The following is a 20,488-nucleotide window of genomic DNA, read 5'->3' on the forward strand; positions in this document are numbered from 1 at the left end:
AAATTAAAATTATTAAAAGGTGAAGAACCACACCCTTCATATGATCATTACTTTCACACAAGGGTGAATTTAGCATTTCCAACTCCACCTTTTGAAAACTGCCAATTTTTCAAAAAAAAAATTCTCAACAAATTAACAGTTTCTTCTCCCTCGCTAAAATTATCCAATCTGCGAGCGAAATCGAATCCAAGACTAACTTGGCTCCCTTTTTCTGGTTCGACCGATGAATTGGTTCGACTTGTATAGCTGTGGTATACATCGAATTAGTCGTTTCTTTCGACAAGTATTCCTAATTCCTATATCTTGAATTAATGAATAAACTCAAGTCTCCTGCGATCAAATTGAGAAGGGGAATCAGAATAAGCTGATTTATCAGGGACACAAATGTAGTGAAATGGATGGGTGAACAATCCTAAGCAACAAGTTCATTATCCAAATTATCCTAAAACTATAACTTTGATTGGATACTATGTATGACAGAGAATCTGGATACGTATCTCACTCGTTTGTCAGAGAGAGAGAGATGACAAAGCATCCACTGTTTGTGTTTTAAGGCACTTAAAACACAGATCTGACAAGGGATTCATTTTAGTTCAACAACTGAAGGCTTGAGCCCTACTTGATCTCTCTATGCCTCTTTATCTTCTTATAACGTTCATTAAAAGTTCTAATTTAGTTGAAACTCATTGAGAATCTATTTTTGTGTATTGTTTCACACCTAATTGTTTGTGATTCTAGTAAGATTAAGGGTGATAATTCAGGTTTAGTATTGATCGACCACCCACAAAAAATATTGGGAGGTGGAGAGCACACGTCCATCGCAATTTGGTGGCTTCATGCTGAAAAAACAAAAAACAAAAAGCAAACAAGATAAGAAGAGAGAAACAGAAGGGGATTCATATGATGCGCATGGCATCTATCCCCACATTTTTGTCCCAAGTGGACAGCTGTGTTAACTGCCAACTCTGTTTCGCCACATAAATGCAACTCAATTAGTTTTTTATGATGAGTTGTACGATTTTTCGCAGGGGGCCGCCCCCATGAAACCCGGTCGCGAGGCGAACTGCATATATTAAAAATTAATATAAATCCATCGATTCATTAAATAAATAAAAGAAAGAAACACAATCATAAAGTAAATAGGAAAAAAATCCATTGTAAAAATCTTAACCACAGGGGTATCAAGCATTCAACTACTTTGGTCTTACAGATGCATTGACATACAGAAATGAAGTTTTAATCACGAAATAGCTACGACGGTAATGTCGTGAGAAACAAACACACTTTATTGGGGATATGAAAACGGGATGGGCCTTCGCAAATCCCTTTAGATTTTCTTTCCTGTACCTTCTTTGTTTTTTTTTTCAAGAACAGAAATAGTTACAACTTGAGCAGATGTCTGTACAACTTTGATTTGGTTTCAGATTCGACTTGTGAATCCGAAACAAAATGACAGAATTATGTACTATTGTGCTATACTTTTAGCACTCTTGTAAAGTATTGAGTTTAAAAATGTAGCAATCTTTAACTCTTCAGCTGCACTTCGCACAGCTTCAGGATGACAAAGCATGCCTCGACAAAACCTTTTGGTTGCCAAACCTCAGAAGAATTCTCTAAATTTGAACAGACTTGAGCCTACAGGTATCGGCCACGAACAAGTATACTTCACGGCCAGTAGTGCCCCTGCTGCTCCAGAGCGAACTCAACGTTAAAAGGTTTGCACTTTACAAATACATCTTTTTCACAAACAAGTAAAGCCTCAGTTTGCGTCAACCAACTTCTGCAACTGCTTAAGAGGTGTCAAAAGTTGTGCAAAAGAAGGGCGTTTATTTGGCTCACTGCAAGAGGAACAGCAGGTTTCAGAGAAATATTTATTAACTCCAGCAATGACACATTAAAAATCAGCATTTATAAGTAAGTAGGCAACCATGAAGGTCAACAATGTGCATCTTAATGGTTAGATTGCAGTACACAATAAAAACCAAGTTGAAATATAGATCCAGTAGTTTTGGAGATCTGGAGAAGTTATTGTTAAAATGGATAGCCAAACAGAATTGACTTGGGCTCAAGCCACCAACCTCTACACAACCAATCATTAGGTCTAGTAGGGCAGTCTACATCCCAGCGCAAGCCTACTATAATCTAACTAGCTAAACCTGACAATTCATTAACAGACAATGTCAGATAACCCAACTGCAGAAAGTAAATCGACTAAAACCAATGTCTAAACTGACCTAAACTGATTTTGTGGTCAAAATGAACTTACAATTTGATAACTAATTTTGAAGATTGATTTGGAACCCAAATCTATCAAACTCAACTAAGGTGCAACCAACTCTCCAGATTAACGTGTCAGTCATTGAACTTGTTTTGTTTCAACCAACTTAATATATGGAAATACAGATTTACTAGATTTTGCATAGAGTTGGTAGGAATATGGCTCATGCAGTCGATGCCAAATAGTTTAGACAAACAAAGCTTGATAATGATCAGATTCACCATGTTTGAAATGCAAATCACTGTGGTACAACAAAGCTTGGTTGAAACAGCGAACTTTTATAGTCCTATAGCACAGGAAGACGAGCATACCTTTCCCAACAATCGGTAATTATCTGTGCAACCACTGGGTCAATATCATTGGGTATTTCAAGACGTCTATTTTGGAATCCCACAGCGCCAACAACTTGCATCGAATTCATTCCACTCCATGGCTTGTGTAGGGTTGCTAATTCCCACAAGATGACACCAAAGCTGTAAACATCACACCTGAGACACAGATGCTTCTTGTTACCAACAGGTTTACAAATAGTACCAAAATTTATCCAAAGCATACATATTGATCAGAATGTATAACTCACTTCTCATTTGATGGTTCATTCCGTAAGACCTCTGGTGCCATCCATTCCGGCTGAAAGAACAAACAGTTAGAAATTACTATAATGTTGTTGACTAAAAACATGTATCAAATTAATGCAAGAATGATACTGTGTTCTTTCTGGTGGAGAGGTTACATTACAAAAAAAACTGACATTTGTGCAAACAAAAGACAATTATAAGCCATAAAGATTTACAATAGAATGATCCAAACAAACAACAGCAAAAATTGCTACCTAAATCTAAGACTTATGAGATCTATAAAATCTTAGCAAATCATTTTTTTATTATATACACTGAAATTTCTGAAATATCAGAATACAATGTACTCAGTAATAGAAGTAGACTTGATCAATAAATTTTGTGATACATAGAATGCAAATTGGACAGCCTAAGAATGAGGAAACAAAACACTGACCAGATAATAGACTACTTTACCCACTAAAACCACATACAGGATGGCATAAGAAAGAGCTAGAAAAATTTGTGGTTTTCAAATATATCATGAAATGGGGCATATATAGTTTTTCAAATGCAAAAGAGATTTTTTCCTGGTTTAACTGTACTTCAAGAATCCCTTGAAGACTTCTTAAACTAGAGATCTTATTATGTCAGATTTGCATCATGTACATTCCAAATCCAATAGGCCCAAGTAAATGTTAAACTTTAACAGAGATCCACAATTCACTAACTGATCCAACGGATCTGAGAATGAGATCAGATAACAGGATTAGGATAGGTATAATGGCTTCTAGTATAAGTAACATCTCTACTTGAAAATTCACATGTGGTATACTGTGGAAGAAAATTATTTATTGTTCTGTCAAGAAAAAAATGAGTACACAAAGCAATACATGAATCTTAATAAAAGTTGAGTAAGAAATGCACCGTTCCAGATGTTGACTTTGATGACAAGAAGGTATGATGCTTCAACCTTGACAAACCAAAATCACAAACCTGAGACAAAATTAATTTTATTCTTTTGAAGTAACACAAAACAAAAAAGATAGGCATATGCACTTTGAAGGTCTACATAATACAGGAAACAACACTGCTGACCAATTTGTTGGAACTAATTATCATATGCAATTCCAACAAATTCAAATACGTGTTAACAGTAACGTGCATATCAAAAGTAGTAATGGTGAAAAAAAACAAGCATGCATGTCAATTCACTGTGAACTACCCTGCTGAAAAGAGACAAGTATGAACTGAATCATTTAAAATACAAGAGCATCTATGTAGGGTTGATGTAGTCATTCATTAATACCCGCCATATTATATACTGAGCTGCTATAGTATTTTTACAATCACAAGTAAAACTAAAAAATCCACTGATCCTAAGATCCCCACAACACTTAAAACTTTTTGTATATTTTACTTGATGGTTGGAACTATACCAGATGCAAACACTAGCAATGCTGAACCACTACAAAACTTGTTGAAGTTGATTGATTGGAGTAAAATAAATATCATTTGAAAAAAAATGGTGTTTGCTGTCTTTGTTAGCATGACAGCCCATCATAATTATTCATAACAAATCCATGACTAAAATCTGAAAAATCGAAAGGGTAATGAGTGGTATGCAACTACACTGGAACAAGTTCAAGACTATTGAAATTTAGCATTTTTAACACAGTTCATAGGGATAGTCTAACACTAAAATTAGCAAGTCTAAAAGGTTAGTCCAGAGCAACTTTGCTGAAATGCCACATGCATTGAAAATGAAACGAACACACATGATTAAACACTTCTCACATGATTATCCACTGAAAGACATCAAAACCTCACAGAGAAATCTATAAAACTATACTCGAACCAAATAGAACATAAATATTGGAGACATGCTTAACTTTGATAAGATCTGTTTCATGAACTGCCACATAGTGAACTAAAACCAATTATGTGAACCGCAGACAAATATAAGAAAACAAATATCTCAGTATCATCTTTTTAAGTGTTAATAAGCACTATTTTTTGTAGCAACTGATGAACTGGCATTTGGAGACATTATAAATCCAGCCAGCACTATTCAATAAGGAAACATCATAAGTTCATCTATTAGGAGTTGTTCCGTTTCAAGGATTTATCTAAATGGATACCTTGACAACCCAGTTCTTATCAACCAGAAGATTAGGAGACTTTAGATCTCTGTGCACAATAGTTGGATGGCTAGTATGCAAGTAGTTCATCCCTTTGGCCTGTTAAAAGATGCAGGTTAAAGGAAAGTTGGATATCAATATAAATTAACCAAATTTAGATAACAAACAAATAAACTAATACCACATCCAGAGCCATCTTTAGTCGTCGTTTTTCATCGAGTTGAGTATTAGGACGATGCAGCAGCCTATATAAACTTCCCCTAAAAACAAAAAACATATTGGAATCATTCAATGATGCCACTAAACTGTGATATGCCTAAAAAGGTAAAACATAAATTGAATATACTAGATTTTTTTTCCTTCTGTATCCACTTTGTATAGCCAGTGAATGCAAATCACAGGCAAACAAAGTTTTTCCCTGTTTCAGAAATCTGATGGAATATCAACTTCTAAACAATTCATAATAAGAGAAAAAATTAAGGAAAATAAATATCTATGATGTAGTTATTATTAATAGATAAAGAATGGGTAATCAAAATGGAGAGGAGATCCAAGGCCTTTCTGTTTGAGCAAAACTGTTTTTACTTGTGCAAGTAACAAGCAAACACCATCTGACTTGAGAACTAGACCATTTCATGGTATAGACTATTTCGTGCTGTCTGTATCTACCAGCATAGAATATTTCATGTGCACCTAAAGTATCGGTTTAATAAATGCAACAATGGCAGTGTCTAGTTTAGACCTTGGGCTTTAGGAAACTAGAGCAACTGAGATCTTGATAATATGAGATTATGTTGAGATCAATCCTGCAATGTGAGTCATCCTCCATACTTTTAAAGCAAAATAAAATTACCAAAAGGGTGGTTGATATGCCATATGCTATGTTCCCAATACGGTATTTATACTTTGATTTTGGTATCAACTTTGATATTACCCTAGATTCCTTATCATCTCAACATCATGTATGGGCAGAATAGTGAGTGCCTGTGACACGTATGAGATGGGTATTGATGTAGGTACAGGAAAAGTTGTAGGTACCCTACCCATTGCCACCCTTAGTCCTCATACAAAGTCTCCATCTAACATTATCATGAACTTACATCTCAGGCTTAATCACCTGCCTCTGCCTTTGCTCTACATTCCTTTTATGCTCATGACGGTATCAGCTTCAGTCAATATAGGTCATCATGAAGGTGTGTACTAATTGATGCAGGCGATACACAGCATCGACAATAAATGCAAAGCAGATAGCTTTCTCTGTGCTGACTTTGTTTCAGCCAATACTAAATGAGATTTTAGACCATGGATTCACAACTCATTTACAAACTTATAGAAAATAATTGATCATTTGGGCCATAATGTCACTGATGTGCTTAGCATGTGTGCCGATGTCAGATTATTTATTTGAAGATTGAACTAATCTTGGCAATAGGACAAGTATTTTCGAATACTCGTGACTAGTTTTCAAGTGTCAATAAATATAAGTCGACATGGATGAAACATAGTTCTGGTTGCCAATTGATATAGATACTATGTCAACACAAGTACATGTCAACGTGTCATCTAGGCCAACACATTTTCAGTGCTTCCAACCAAGTCAAGGCTTGTGATTCTCAATCAACATTGCCTAGAACCAACCAAGATACAAAGATTTTCTTCAACCAAGAAATGGGAGGGGCAGCACTAACTAAATCACTAGCAGCAACAAAGGGTGGTGACACTTAAGTTGAAGAAATCTAGAAGTATCCACATCTTGTACCTGTGTTTCATTCAACTTCCAATTTTGTAACTATAAGTTCAACTCTCAGTGATTAACCAAGGTATTTATAAGCATGTAGAGAAACCAATTTTAATACTAGATATTCTAGAAATCTAAGGCTACATTCCTTACAAAAATAGGGGGAAAAAGGGTAGGTAAACTAACTCATTGCAAGAGGTTTGTGAAATATATTATGTTCACATATTATTGAAAAGTAAAAGAGGGAGGGAAACTTAATTTCACAATATTATTTGGTAAAAAAATTATATATATATATATATATATATAAAGGACAGTCGTTTGCACGAAGCTCTCACCAATATGAGATCCCAAGAAAGGGTCCATTATATGCAATCTTATCCTATATTACAATAAGTTGCATCAAGTGTGTGTGTGTGTGTGTAATCAAAAAAGAAAATTTAAAAATTTAAGATCAAATTTGAGCTTCATTACAAGTGAAAATGTGTTTTTTAACCAATTTGGATAAAAGCTAATATATAAGAAATTTATAGAAAGATTTTTATAGCTTTTTACTCCCTCTTTTTCCGCCAAAGGAAATGAAGGGAAAACATCATTGGGAAAATCTTTTTGTTGCTTTATTTTTGTCTCGTAGGACATGCTTTGAGCCTTGAAAATTGTTGTCATCGGAATGGTAGCATAAATAGCACATTCAATAAAAAAACACATTCGAATAAGTATTAGAAAGGTATGATCATTAGCCTAACAAATACTTTATATTTTTAAAACTTTGTTCCTTAAAAATTCTAGGTACTCGACACAATATATTAATGAAACCATACTATTATGGCGGAAAACCAAATCTCCAATTCCATTAAAGGATGATATTTTAGACCTTGCACACGATTAACCAATCCATTTAATCAGGTTTGGGAATTGATACTCAATAAATGGATTTGGGAAGAGTTTGGTAAAAAAAATAGGGCCGCAATTTAAAGCTTCATTATGTGTGATTGACAAAGGTGAAATATATAATTCTGCTCATTAACTAACACACAAATTAGCCGACACTCTCAAGCACCTTTGCATGCAGAGCACGTGACTCCTCTCCTTTCTCCTCCTTCGAACACCAGTACCAGTTCCTCTCCTTCCTACTTCTCCAAGAACACCTTCGGCATGGCATCATGATCTCACAGAACCTTCATCCCATAAGCATCTAAATTGGCTCCTTCTCCCTCTGCACCCGCTTCTCTACGCTAAAGCTGTGTCAAAACACTAGTTCCTCCATAAGTGTTGTCTCTTCTGCTTTAAAACCACATGAAACACTAGCTGGCACATTTAAGTCCTTTTTCACTCCTTTTCCTCTGACACCAACATTCTTCCTCCTCTTCTTCCCCCCTCCTCCTCTTCGGTGCACCATCGACGCTAATATGGCATTGACAACACCATCTTAAATCGACCGAAGAATGAAACCCTGGCTCCATTTGAGATTTCAATCCTTGGTAGGAGATACTTGTAACAAGTTTAGGTTGAATGGTTTGGGTAGCAGTTGTGATGTTAGATTCTCACAGACACAAGATGCATCAATAAAGCTGCAACGCATAGTTGAGCATGGTCCTCGAATCAAACTTCCTATGAATACATGGCACTGCAACTTCTACAACTCATTTCTTAAAAATTCAAGAGAACTGGTAAGCCAAATCAAGAAAAAGTGGATGGAAAACACCACACAGAGATATTAATCATCACTGAATATTGCCAGTCCTAACTGAAGTTCCAGAAATAGAAAAGTAACTGAATTTTGTGCTAGTGTATCCACGATCAACAGTGGTAATCATTAAATGAACAGGTCAAAATATAAAAGGCATGCTGAACAAACCTTGGAAGAAGTTCAGTTAATATTGACAAATTTGGGGGACGAGTCACTGCTCCCATGAAAAGAACAACATTTGGATGTCGTAACCTTGACATAATTTTAACCTGACAATAAATTTTCAATGTCAAAGTATATTCCAAGTTAATCTGCAATATTCATATAGAATTTACTTCATATCTGAATTGTTCTAAGGCATCCCCATAAAGATCCTGATCCAAAAACTTCTTCACTGCAACCTCCTGGAAGATGAGCAGATAGCACAGATGAGTAAGAACCACAAGAGAGAGAGAGAGAGAGAGAGAGAGAGAGAAGCAATTCTCAAACAATTATCCATCTACACATATAAGAATGATTTTGCTTCTACAGGAATCTAAAAGCTCAAAAGGTTCATACATACTGTAAGAACATAACCATATGATAAAGAATCAATACAGATGATTATCCAACGGGATTTACTAAAAGCAAAACAGTTTACTAAAAAGACAAGTGCAAACAATATGTCAACTCCCTAACAAAATTTAACAAAAGTTCTTCCAAATATTTAATCATTTTTTACTTTTATTTCCTTCATATTTGAACAAACAAAGCTTTGACATCAAAAAACCTCGACTTCAAAATGCAACTGGTTAAAAGAAGAAGAAGAAGAATTGCAAGTGACAACCTGTTCAACTCAGGGTGTGTTACTTTTTTAAAACGTTTCAATTTTCCTTTTCCATGAAAAAACAAGATAGAAAGAATTTGGAAAATGAAAAAGATATTTGACACTGCCATTTTAACTTCTCTATTTTTTATGTAATGGATGATTAATCTAATAAGAGAAAAATATTTAAATCCTTCTTCATAAGGAAAAGGGAAAATTGGAAAAAGTTTCCAAACAATCTCAAACTTCCTATTCCAGCACGATTGAACAAAGCATTACCATTTACTGTCCTTGGAACATTAAAACATTACATATAAATTTAAAAGTACTTGGATTGAAATTTTGGACAACTATGCATGCTCAGCTTGTACACATAAAATCTCTGATAAATGTTTTCAACGTTCCCAATAAAACAAACAAAACCTCTTCTTCAAGAAGATCATACTCAGATGATTAAACAAGAAAACGATAAATATCCTAGATTGCAACTTACAGTGCCATTCCAATCTGCACGATAAACCTCGCCATATGAACCTGGAACAGGAGTTTGAATCAGTCAAGCAGATCATGTACGGTAGGAGTATGCAATATGAAACAGACTTTCCATAGAATTTATTGATTAGCCTTCCTGAAAGGAACTCAAAGAACATATGAAAATCATGACTTTCAAATTGAATCAGATGAGTAGAAGATGTATGACTGAAGTTGGATCAGTCAAGTAGATGTTGTATGATAGAAGAATGCACTATGAAACTGAACTTCGATATAGTTTTCTAGATTAGCCTTCCCAAAAGATACTCTGTCAAGAACAAATTGAAATCATGGCTTTCATATAGGAAAAGCTTCAACAACAAACTAATATGTAGAAACAAGGATAACATTCACAAGAGAAACAAGGGAAGAAAATAAATGTAAGGTAAGTGATGTGTGTTTACAGTAAGTGTAGTCAAGTAATAAAATATCATCCTTTGGGACTGTATTATTGAGTATCAGTCTATGGTGCAAAGTAGGTTATCTAGACGAATGAAAATCGAGGGAATCGTTACAGAACCAAAGCAAACTAAGAAAAATTACTTAATGGAAAGCGATGGGGACAATCAAATCTATAGACAATCCTAGGATTTTGGTTTCACCACAATGATCATTAACAAATTGATTGTGACTCTCTCTTTGTTACCTCAATGTTAGATTATACTTACAGGGGTTCACCCTAAGGTGATCAATGTGTGTATGGGAAGAAGAAAAGAAAGAAAACTACCGATGTGTCTATCCTAAAGCAACTCCTACATTAAATCAAGCAAGAATTAAAATACCGAGCCGAACCGTCCGATACGCTTGAAATTTACCATTCCACCAATGGACTGGCACCGAAACCGGCACAACACCGGCACCGCAATTCCAATTGGGAAACACCGCCGGAGGCGTCGCCTGGGCGTGGCGAGGCCTCCGGAGCCATCGTGCGGCCTCAGCGACGCCACCGGAGACGCCGCCGGGGCCCGATGACGCCACCGGAGACGCCGCCAGGGCTCAACGACGCCAAGGCCCGGCGACGCCACCGGAGGCGACGCCTGGGCCCGGTGACACCACCGGAGCGCCGCGCGGGCCCGACGACGCCTCCGCGCGTGGGCAATGCGCGATTTTTGATTTTTTTTTAACTTAGGATTTAATTAAGTTTTAATAATCAATTCCTAGCTATAGTTTGGGATAATTTAAATAAACTTTAATAAAATCCATAAAATTATCTTATTATTTTAAAAAAAATTTTTTTTTATTTTTAAATATTTAGATTAAATTTTTTATTTTAGTTAATATATTTTATATTTTAAAAATACTGAAACTATACCGACACGGTACGATACGATACCGAAACTGTATCGTTCCGGTCCGAGACCGAAACCTCGGCACGGTTCGATATTTTAAACCTTGAAATCAAGACAAATCCTTTATACTCTATGACATACCATGTAAGTCTCACGAGGATTCAACTACTTTTGCAGAGGAACTCTCAGATCAGTTCTATAGGTCGAACATTAGGATTTACTATTAAGTCCATCCCCTATTCTCTATGAATCCAACATATGCTTATATGCAATGGTTACAAGCTAAGATTCACCTCTCAGTCTATCCCGAAGAAGCTAACCACTAATCTTAAATCCACAATATAAGTGAATAAATAAATACACTAGAACTAATCGAGAATTGAGCATATCATAGATAAAAAAAGAAATCACATTAATCAATTGTCAAACGTATTGTTGGGCTACTCCCTAATCCTAGAATAAAAAACTACTCCCTAAGTTAAAAGTATCGACGCCATGCTATGATAACGTCATAGCTCTTCTGAAATCTTTGATGCGGCCTCCTCGATCCCCTATCACGGGATCAGGAGATCCCCTTGATCCCTCCGATGGCTCAATCTCGACGATCACTTGATGATCTCTAAACCGCCGCCCCTTGCTTCTATTTATAGTTTTAGAATTTTGACATGATTTCCTAAAAAGTAGGGGAACTTTAACAAAATTTCCTAAAAAGTCAAGGTGACTAATAGAATTAACAGAAACCCTAAATATAGGGGAGGCGCTGCCACACGCGTCACGGCCGTGTGGCCTGGCACAACCGTGTCAGGTGACACGGCCAACTCGTGTTGGTTGTTGGAACGCTACTCGTCGACAATCCAAATGGAACATGGCCATGGTAAGCACCACGGATTGACCGTGTTCCATGCTTGAAATCCTAATCGACGCTCTGATGTCAATTCTACCTCCTAAGTAGTCCATGGTCGTAGAATGTAGTACGGTTTGGCTATGGATCGTGTTGAAATGTAAACTTCTTGGGCTTTTGTCTCCAAATTCACTCCAAACGTTAAAATATTCACTTCCTATCAATATAATGCACAAACGGCAATCATTCGAATTAAAATGATGAAATGAATGCAAATGCTAGAAGTTTATACAAATATGCTTATGTAATATAGTGAATGCATGCAAAATAGGATAAAAAATATAGGTATGAATCACACACATTAGTAAGTTGTAATCGAATGTCTTTTTTTCCTTTTGATATCTATCAAACCAAAAAAGGAGAAAAGAAATACTGGAAATAGCAAAAGTCTGAAACACAAGTGACTTAACCCTTCAAAACAGTGTTGTGGTGAATTATATTAGAAACAGTTTGATGCATCATCAGATATGTGCAATAAGTTGCTTATGTGTGCTGATCACAGTTTGAAAAAGATGTGAGCAAATTCTAAAGTGCATTTTCAATGAAGTATAAATGAAAAATGTGATCTAGAACTAACAATTAATTGACGAACCTGAACAGCATTGACAATCTATATGGTATACATTCTAAAACAAGTATCAGGAAATTTATATGCCTGTTATATTCATTTAAGGCTGAATTTCAAAACAGATTAGAAATATGTATTGAATAGAAAACTTGAACAATTAGATTAATTTATTAACGAACCTAGACCAATTCGCTCGCCAATCTGAAGATCTTCCCAAGGTATCTCCCATTCAGAAACTGCATCTAATATTTTGCTTGATTTTTCATTGTCAGATGCATATAATCCATGGAGATTACCTTTTAGTTTAAACATGGAATCCTTTGCACCCTCTTGACTATCTTTCAAAGCAATTTGATGCCCATCAGAAATAGAATCTCTTACTATATTTTCCTGATAGTAATGTACAACAGATGGTCCAAGAATATTTGCACCTCCTTTTTGAATTGATTCAGCCACATCAAGCACAGGACATATATCCACTTCGTTCAAGAAGGAAGCTCCTGATGCCACCGGATAATCCAGAATTGAATCACTGTATTTAACCCATGAGCCATCAAGCGAACTCACGTTCACCTGAGAATTAGGTATGACAAGCCAGTCATTTGTTGTAGCTAAAGAAGAAGACATGCTTGTACTGGATATCTCTTCCCCCATATTATTTACTAATCTCTCAGCAACATTTTCATTTTTCTTCGCCATGTCAGAATCAATTGAACATTCTGCTGTTAATACAGGTGAAATGGAAGATTGGATATTTGTACTTGTATTCATCTCAGCTAACTCTAGCCTAATTCTTCCATCTGTCGCCTCAAAACCTATGTTATGATCCTGTTCAACCAAATTTAGTGAAGAACTTAAATCAGAAAACAGATCTGGAGGAGGTGATGCTCCGCTTTCCAGTAAAACAGCATGTAACTTCTGAGCAAATTCTGGGTTCTTTGCTGCAGTGACAACATACTTGGAAACATCATTAACTTTCATCTGTTGAGAAGGGGAAATAACTTCAGTAGGTTTAGATGTGTCCAATGGAGGCCTACTCAGCAAAGGATGGAAATTCCCAGGTTCATTATCACACCCTGCAATGTGGCTGTTCACAACCAAACCATCAACATCATCATATCTATTGATTAAGCTTGAACTGTCTTCCAGCTGTAATCCAGAATATCCAGATGGTAAGCTGTTATTCAGATCTCTTTCAAATGTATCACTTTTTCTCTCAAATTGAGAATTCACTTTATTGATGGCCAAGCATAAATCCTTGACAGTCTGTTCAACGGTCTCTGGGTCTAGTAGAAAGTTTCTAGAATTTTCCATATGAATGTTGGGATTCTCAGTAGGAATCAATGTGCCTGGAGCTCCCATAAGATCCACAATATATTCACTGTTACAGGTGAAGAAATGTCATATCAATTTCCTTTGAGTTATGTTCAACTAAATCTCCATTTGAATGATGACAATGATATAATTAATGATCAATCAGTGGATATTACTACACAATGTACAAAGGTGAGATAGGTGTCAACAGGCATTTTGTCCAGATGAGATCTAAGTAGGTAACTTTTTCAGTCAAGATGGAACCTGATATGTTGGTGTCATTGCTGGTATTAACCAGAAGTGACATAACATAACATACAGAATACAACAATTCTGAAGAACCTATAATTCGTAAGAATGTTACTATAATTAGTTACAATTCTTTTGTTTGGACAGAGGGATACCAACATCCAGCAACTTTTTCTCTATGTTTTTACTAATTATTAGTAAAGCAATTAGCTACAGTTCTTTTGTTTGGAAAGAGGGATGCTGATATCCAGCAAAAAAATTTCTAAGTTTGGTAATGATTATTAGTAAAGGCCAAAAATAGAGAAAAGTCTTAACATTTCCAGTAATAATAAATAAACTTCAACTGCATGAAAGAAATATGTAGGCCATCTACATTAGTAGTGCATTAAACAATGAATAACTAAAAGATGAAAAAACTCTCAAGTGCCATGTATAATTTTGTTCGTACAAACTACAAAATTTATTTCATGATGGCGTAATGAATAACAAGCCCGTAAAACAAGCAAACAGGCCAGCTGAGACTAGATTATATATTAGATTGGAAAAAATGACAAGGAGGTGAAATAAAATTCAAAAACCCACCTTTCATAATCAACTTTAATGAAATTCACAGCTCCTTCATCTGTACCAGTATAGTAACTACCTTTTACAAGTTTACATGGAAGGTTTATCCGATCAGCTAGAACCTGAAAAGTAGGGGGGAAGTATATTTTAGCACTCATTGTTTCAGTGCAATATCAGAGGGAAACAACAAAATAATCTGCCAAAAAAATCAATTAGCAAATATTATATTGTATGATCTTATAAAGTAAAATGCAAGTGATATATCTCATACAACAAACTATTCAAATAAACCCACCAATTGGAGAATGAAATGACTATGAGACTTATATGTAGCATTGTTGTAAAAAGGGCTGATAGTTTTATGCTAGTATTTAACCAATCTAATAAATATATGCAATGTAAATGTCACTCCACTTTTGACAGTTCCAGGAAAGAAATATAAACTCCTCAGGCCAAAGCCTAGAAAATGTTAGCTTAATAAACACTAAAGAGAAACTACTCCAAACTCAGCAGAGCATAAAAGAGTGTGCACCAATACACACTCACATAATACCATATCTGTTTAACAAATCCTATGGTTGGACTGGGATTTATAATCTGTTTTTGCTTTTTCCAAATAAAATAGGGTTTGTCTAATTCATTGTATAAAGTATATTGCATAGAATAATGGGAAGATTTGGTGGTTCTTGCAAATATACTGTGCTGTTTGCAGATTTTAAAAACCCACATCTTTTTGTCTACATTTCCTCTCACATTCTGTAGTACTTTAAATTTTTCATTGCATTAGAAGGGGCATAAAGCTAACGATGATTCATGGACATATTTTAGAATCATGATTCCAAGTTCACTCTGCAGAGTACCACAGAATGTGAATCAACAATGTTAGAAGAATTATAAAATTATACTTTTTAACAGCTAAATGTATGGGATAAGTAATCACCAAACTGAAATTAACATGGTATCAGAGCAACAAATCCTATTGTTGAATCCTGCTAATTGCTATTATCAGTGGACAAATATATATACCTATGGTCAATCCCTAGGGATAGACCACTTTACTCCATTTTCCCACATAAGTTATGTTGAGATTAAAAACACTTCATGGACTCTTTTCTGATCCCTTGTAGGAACTACCCAAAATAAATATATAAAAGCAACAGAAACATCATAGTATTGTTTTTTTCTACACCAGAAAGAAGGGTGGCAAACTATTCATTCAACATTCTAGATCAGATAAATTTTATTTCTTCAATAGAATAGTAAGTTTTTGCGATAAGTAATCACCCTATCAAATTTAACAGATGATAGCTAGTTGCCTTCCAAGACATGGCATACCAAGGTAAATGGTGAACAACAAAGAAAGGTGAGCAGATATTACGTCAACAATTCAAATACAAGTTAGTATTTATTAAGAGATTGATACACCAAGCCATACTGGTCAGTAAGAACATACCAAAAATTCTCAAAAAATAAAAAACAAGTATTGTGATGCCTGGCCCAAATAATAGAACCATTGATAATTTGATATAGTGGTAGACTACTGTAAATTTTAATGACAATGATCTACTTGACTAAGGCTGCTTATGAACCATAGAAAGGGCTACAGCAAAGGTAACTAATTCTACATCTATAAAAATTATGTTGTATTTGTATGAGTGATTGACTCTTTAGTCCAGACTGATTAAAACTATTGACACGGCAATATGGAGGTGAAACGACAAGAAAATACCTGTTAACTTCTTATGCAATACACAAAGAACTAGTATAATAAAGGAACTAGGCGAACATATACTGATTTTAGTATATATGAGATATGTAGATGTAACATGGGAGATACAATTAAATATTGTATGATGTTGCCTCAATTTATGTGATGAATGCATGAACCCCATCATTATTTTGCTGGTATTGGGTTTTAATCAACTTAATTTGTACAGCAGAACCCAAAGCCTTATATGAACTACCTTAAAGAGCAAGGCCCTGTGACGTGATAATCCAATCTCAAGTGACCCAAGAGGAAGAACAATAGTGTTCAAAGAATTCCGCAATTCCAAGCTCTTGAGTGTCCACCTTCTTTGCATATCATTAGCATCATCAACTGGACCACCCATAGTGCGAACAACAAGATCTGCAATCCTTTGGACCAACCCACTAGCTAGTAGACCGTGCTCTTCTGTTTTGCATTCCAGAAGAATAGAGACTGCTTGCTTCTCAAGTTGTTGAAGCGTATAGTCAAATGTACGATTCACTAGAATTACTTCATAATCAATCTTATCTGAAACAGATATTGCTTGGAGATCCACCAGAGAAGGCATCTTTTCAACAATGTTGGGATTTGAGATGACACCATATACATCATAGAAACCATCCAACAGCTTTTCGTCATAGTTCACAACATTATAACTCTGTACATGAACAATCAAGAATGACAACCAACCAAATTATATATACCATAACATGAAAGGAACGATTAATAAACTGAGACTTGTGAACTAAATGTTTGATAAACATACTTGATAATTCTTCAACATCTACTGACATCTGCTGAGAAAGTTATCAAATTGTATGAATATAAACATGAAAGACAGTAAGGTAAGGGCAATGTTGTGTCCAATTTCTGGAAACCCCACAAAATATATACCAGTTTGATGCTCAAGAAGATATGGTCTACAAAATTCATAATGTTAAAAAAAAAAATCATGAACAAACCCATGTGATGTCAAAGCGACTGATGCATTTATAGTTCAGGATGGGGTTTATTATTTAAAAGAAGAAACCACTTCAACCAATATGCCCTTAGGCACAGCCATACATAGCATTGAAATCACACTTGGAAAGCATGAACAATTAGCTAGAGTTTTAGGATCATAATCACTATAAGCTAGAGTTTTAGGATCATAATCGCTATATTATAAGAAAGTATCATAATCACTATACTATAAGAAAGAGTTTTAGTATCATGCTAATGACTTAAAGCTTGGACCTATATAGATATCTCCTTCATAATATAAGTATCACCTTTCATAGTATGTATTAGGTCTTACCAGTTACCAAATTCATAATATTCAAAAAATCATGAGAACATTTATGTTATGTCAAAAAAACCAAAACCGGTTATAGCTGAGGAAGAATTTTTTTATTGATAAAAAAGAATAATCCTCTTTGACCGCTATGCCATTAAGCATGCCCATACATAGCATTGAAATCAGTCTTGGAAAGGGTGCACAAATTAGCTAGATTTTTAGGATCATAATTAAAAATCTATAAGAAACTTTCATAATCACTTTACTATAGGAAAGAGTGTTAGGAGCATAGCGTATGCCTTAAAGGTTAGACCTATATAGCTATCTCCTTCATAATGCAAGGATCCCCATTCTTTAATTTTTTTATTATCCTGTTAATCATAAACCTAAATTACTTCCTCTGTAGTGCGGTGGAGAATTTATTTATGCCTCGTAAAGATTGGTTAAGTAATTGGAAGTTCGCTTCAATGAAAAGCTAATTTAGGAAAGGGCAACTCGAACCCTAAACAGGGGACTAAAATCAAATCAAACAAACTCTAACTACGAAAATCCAATGAAGGCTCACCCAATAACGGAGCGAGAGGAACTCCATCGAGCTGCCATCATCAGCACCCACACCAACAAAAGTTCCGGAAGCAGCACCAACCCCCGGCGGGCATCCCAAGCTCATCCGCTTGGCCGCCTTAATCTGCACGGAATCGGCGTCTTCCAACCCATCAGGATCGGCGGAGGCACTGATCGCCAGCGCAAGCTGCACCTGGTATTCCTCCTCAAACAAGCTAAAGTCCGACCCCGCGATCGCCGCCGCCCCATCGGACCGCGATCCATCCCTGACTTCCACCGCCTCCGCAGGCGCCGCATCCTGTGCCGTTGCTCTCGAACTCGACGCCGACGCGGAGGAGGGATTCCTCCTGGCGTCACCGCCAAGCCGCTGGTGGTGATGCGGATGCGGGTGGTGGTGGGTTTGATGGTCAACTCCTCCGCTACTGCTGCCTCCGCCACCGCCACCGCCGATGTGGAGCTTCCTCAAGAGATGCTTCATCCTCGACATTGACCATCAGATCCAAAGCCCTCCCATCTCTTCTCCTCCTTCTCTCGATCTCTCCTTTCGTAATTCCAATTATTTCGTACTACTTAAAATCAATAATTCCACGATTAATCCCGATTTCTTATCTCGATCCGACCTGCGCATTGCGGTTGGCATTCCACCCACTACTGTCTACCAGTCTTCTTATTCGTTATGCCGACTGACCACCGTGGACCCTGCCCAGAAAAACAGCTACACCCGCAACAATTTTTTAGGCAAAATACATCAGCCACTATCCAACAATCTACCAAACTTATCCACCCTCATTTCTGATTGCTCTGGTAACAGCGCGCCCGTTCATAAGGAGGGTCCCACAAAGTTTCCAACTGGAATGGATGGTAAGTTGATGGGTATCTGGTAATGACTGAGATTCGCTGGAGTCCCCAACTTGTTCGCCAATCCACGTTCACCGTCTCCGTGTAGTAAACTTGCATGCGAAGGAAAACAAATAGATAAATAAGATAACGACGAAGACTTCCTGGTCTCTTTGGGTTGAGGCATCCGACGTGTAAGGTTCCCATAGGCTGTCATCGAGGACCCGACCATCTCTCCGTTTATGTATCTGCTTATTTATTATAACTTTACCAAGTTAACGTCGAATATGATCGGCGTACGTGGCGAACGGCTATTGGCTGAGTTTGTTGGCCAACACGATAGCAGCCTACCTGGTTCCAGCCGCAGGACGTGAATGTGTCAAAATGAAGGAACGGATATACTTATCTCAAGACGAATCAATATTCCAAAAATAGATTGCATATGTTGCTCCAGATTTATTGAATATAGGAATTTTTAAAAAATCATCTATTTCCAAAATTATTCCACAAAATCTAAACACCAAATTTGTTTTTTAAAAAAATAATATACTTTGTAATAAAAGATGAAATTTATTATCTCAATAATATCACACGATCAATTTTACAACTATACATGAGAAGATAAATCAGGAAGTTGTAGTTGACCATTGCGAAGAGAGTATTTTTTTCGATTTAAAAAAATAATATACTTGAGAAACATAGTGGTATATCATTTCAACAATGTTATCTTTTCTCCTATCTTACGGTATAGCGGCAACGACGTTTCAATGATTCCCAAACATCTATGGTTTGATTCTGAATTACAACGGGTTGTATGATATTTTTCTTTGTGGGGGGATGATAAACATGACACGTTGACCGCTAGCAAGAGTGGATCTATGATTTTAAATTTGGAGAGCCAAGTAAATTTTTTAAAAGTCTTAAACTTCACATTTTACTTCACACATAATAATTTTTAAAAATTATATTCACAATTATAATACATTAATACTTCCAAAATCTAATTATTAAACTATAAGAATTCAAAAATACTTTAAAAATTACATGTTAAAATTTTTAGAAATTTTAAACATTAATGTAGATCTATTTTCACAATTCAAAGGCCTCAATTTTAAATTTAAAGAATTTAAATTCAAAAATTTACCTTAGATCTTGGTTATAGTTGAAACAACCTCTCAATTTTTGAAATTATTTTCATCTAACACCTATTAAGAACATAACACAACTCATTTAATCCACCAAATTTAAAATTTTTAACTCTAAATATTAAAAAATCAAATCAATAATCGAAAAGTGAGTAGAAATTTCACTTTCATTTACTGCACCACAACTTCTAAAATCATACACTAAATACTGAAATTGAGTTTAAGCTTCCTCAAATTATTATTTTCAATGACAAGAATCAATGACAATGGTAAGAAATATGTCGCAAAGCTTTT

The 20,488-nt window shown here is 35.8% G+C and overlaps 1 protein-coding gene across 1 annotated transcript; it reads right to left on the reverse strand.

The window, feature by feature from the left end:
- Positions 1-1,268: 1,268 nt before the first annotated feature.
- On the reverse strand, positions 1,269-18,759 carry LOC141834641 (putative serine/threonine-protein kinase SIS8). Its single transcript, XM_074721971.1, has 13 exons — positions 18,214-18,759; positions 16,590-17,030; positions 14,644-14,747; positions 12,678-13,879; positions 9,703-9,743; positions 8,740-8,808; positions 8,573-8,673; positions 5,158-5,236; positions 4,977-5,075; positions 3,763-3,831; positions 2,859-2,908; positions 2,590-2,766; positions 1,269-1,838 (listed from the first exon to the last, which is right to left on the reverse strand). Exons 1-13 carry the CDS (start codon positions 18,697-18,699, stop codon positions 1,760-1,762), a joined length of 2,997 nt encoding a protein of 998 aa, XP_074578072.1. The 5' UTR covers positions 18,700-18,759; the 3' UTR covers positions 1,269-1,759.
- Positions 18,760-20,488: the final 1,729 nt, after the last annotated feature.

This window comes from Curcuma longa, chromosome 9 (assembly GCF_044706935.1).
Source record: "Curcuma longa cultivar G26 ecotype Majalengka, Jawa Barat chromosome 9, ITB_CL_G26_1.1, whole genome shotgun sequence".
NCBI classification, from domain to species: Eukaryota; Viridiplantae; Streptophyta; class Magnoliopsida; order Zingiberales; family Zingiberaceae; genus Curcuma; species Curcuma longa.

Bases quoted from the DNA above. Each gene is read 5' to 3' on its own strand.
- LOC141834641 (XM_074721971.1), bottom strand. From the start codon at position 18,699: ATGTCGAGGATGAAGCATCTCTTGAGGAAGCTCCACATCGGCGGTGGC. The intron at 8,809-9,702 runs GTAAGTTGCAAT...CTCATCTTCCAG, and splicing joins GTGCAGATTGGAATGGCACT to GAGGTTGCAGTGAAGAAGTT. The intron at 2,909-3,762 runs GTGCATTTCTTA...TTGTTCTTTCAG, and splicing joins CAAAGTCAACATCTGGAACG to CCGGAATGGATGGCACCAGA.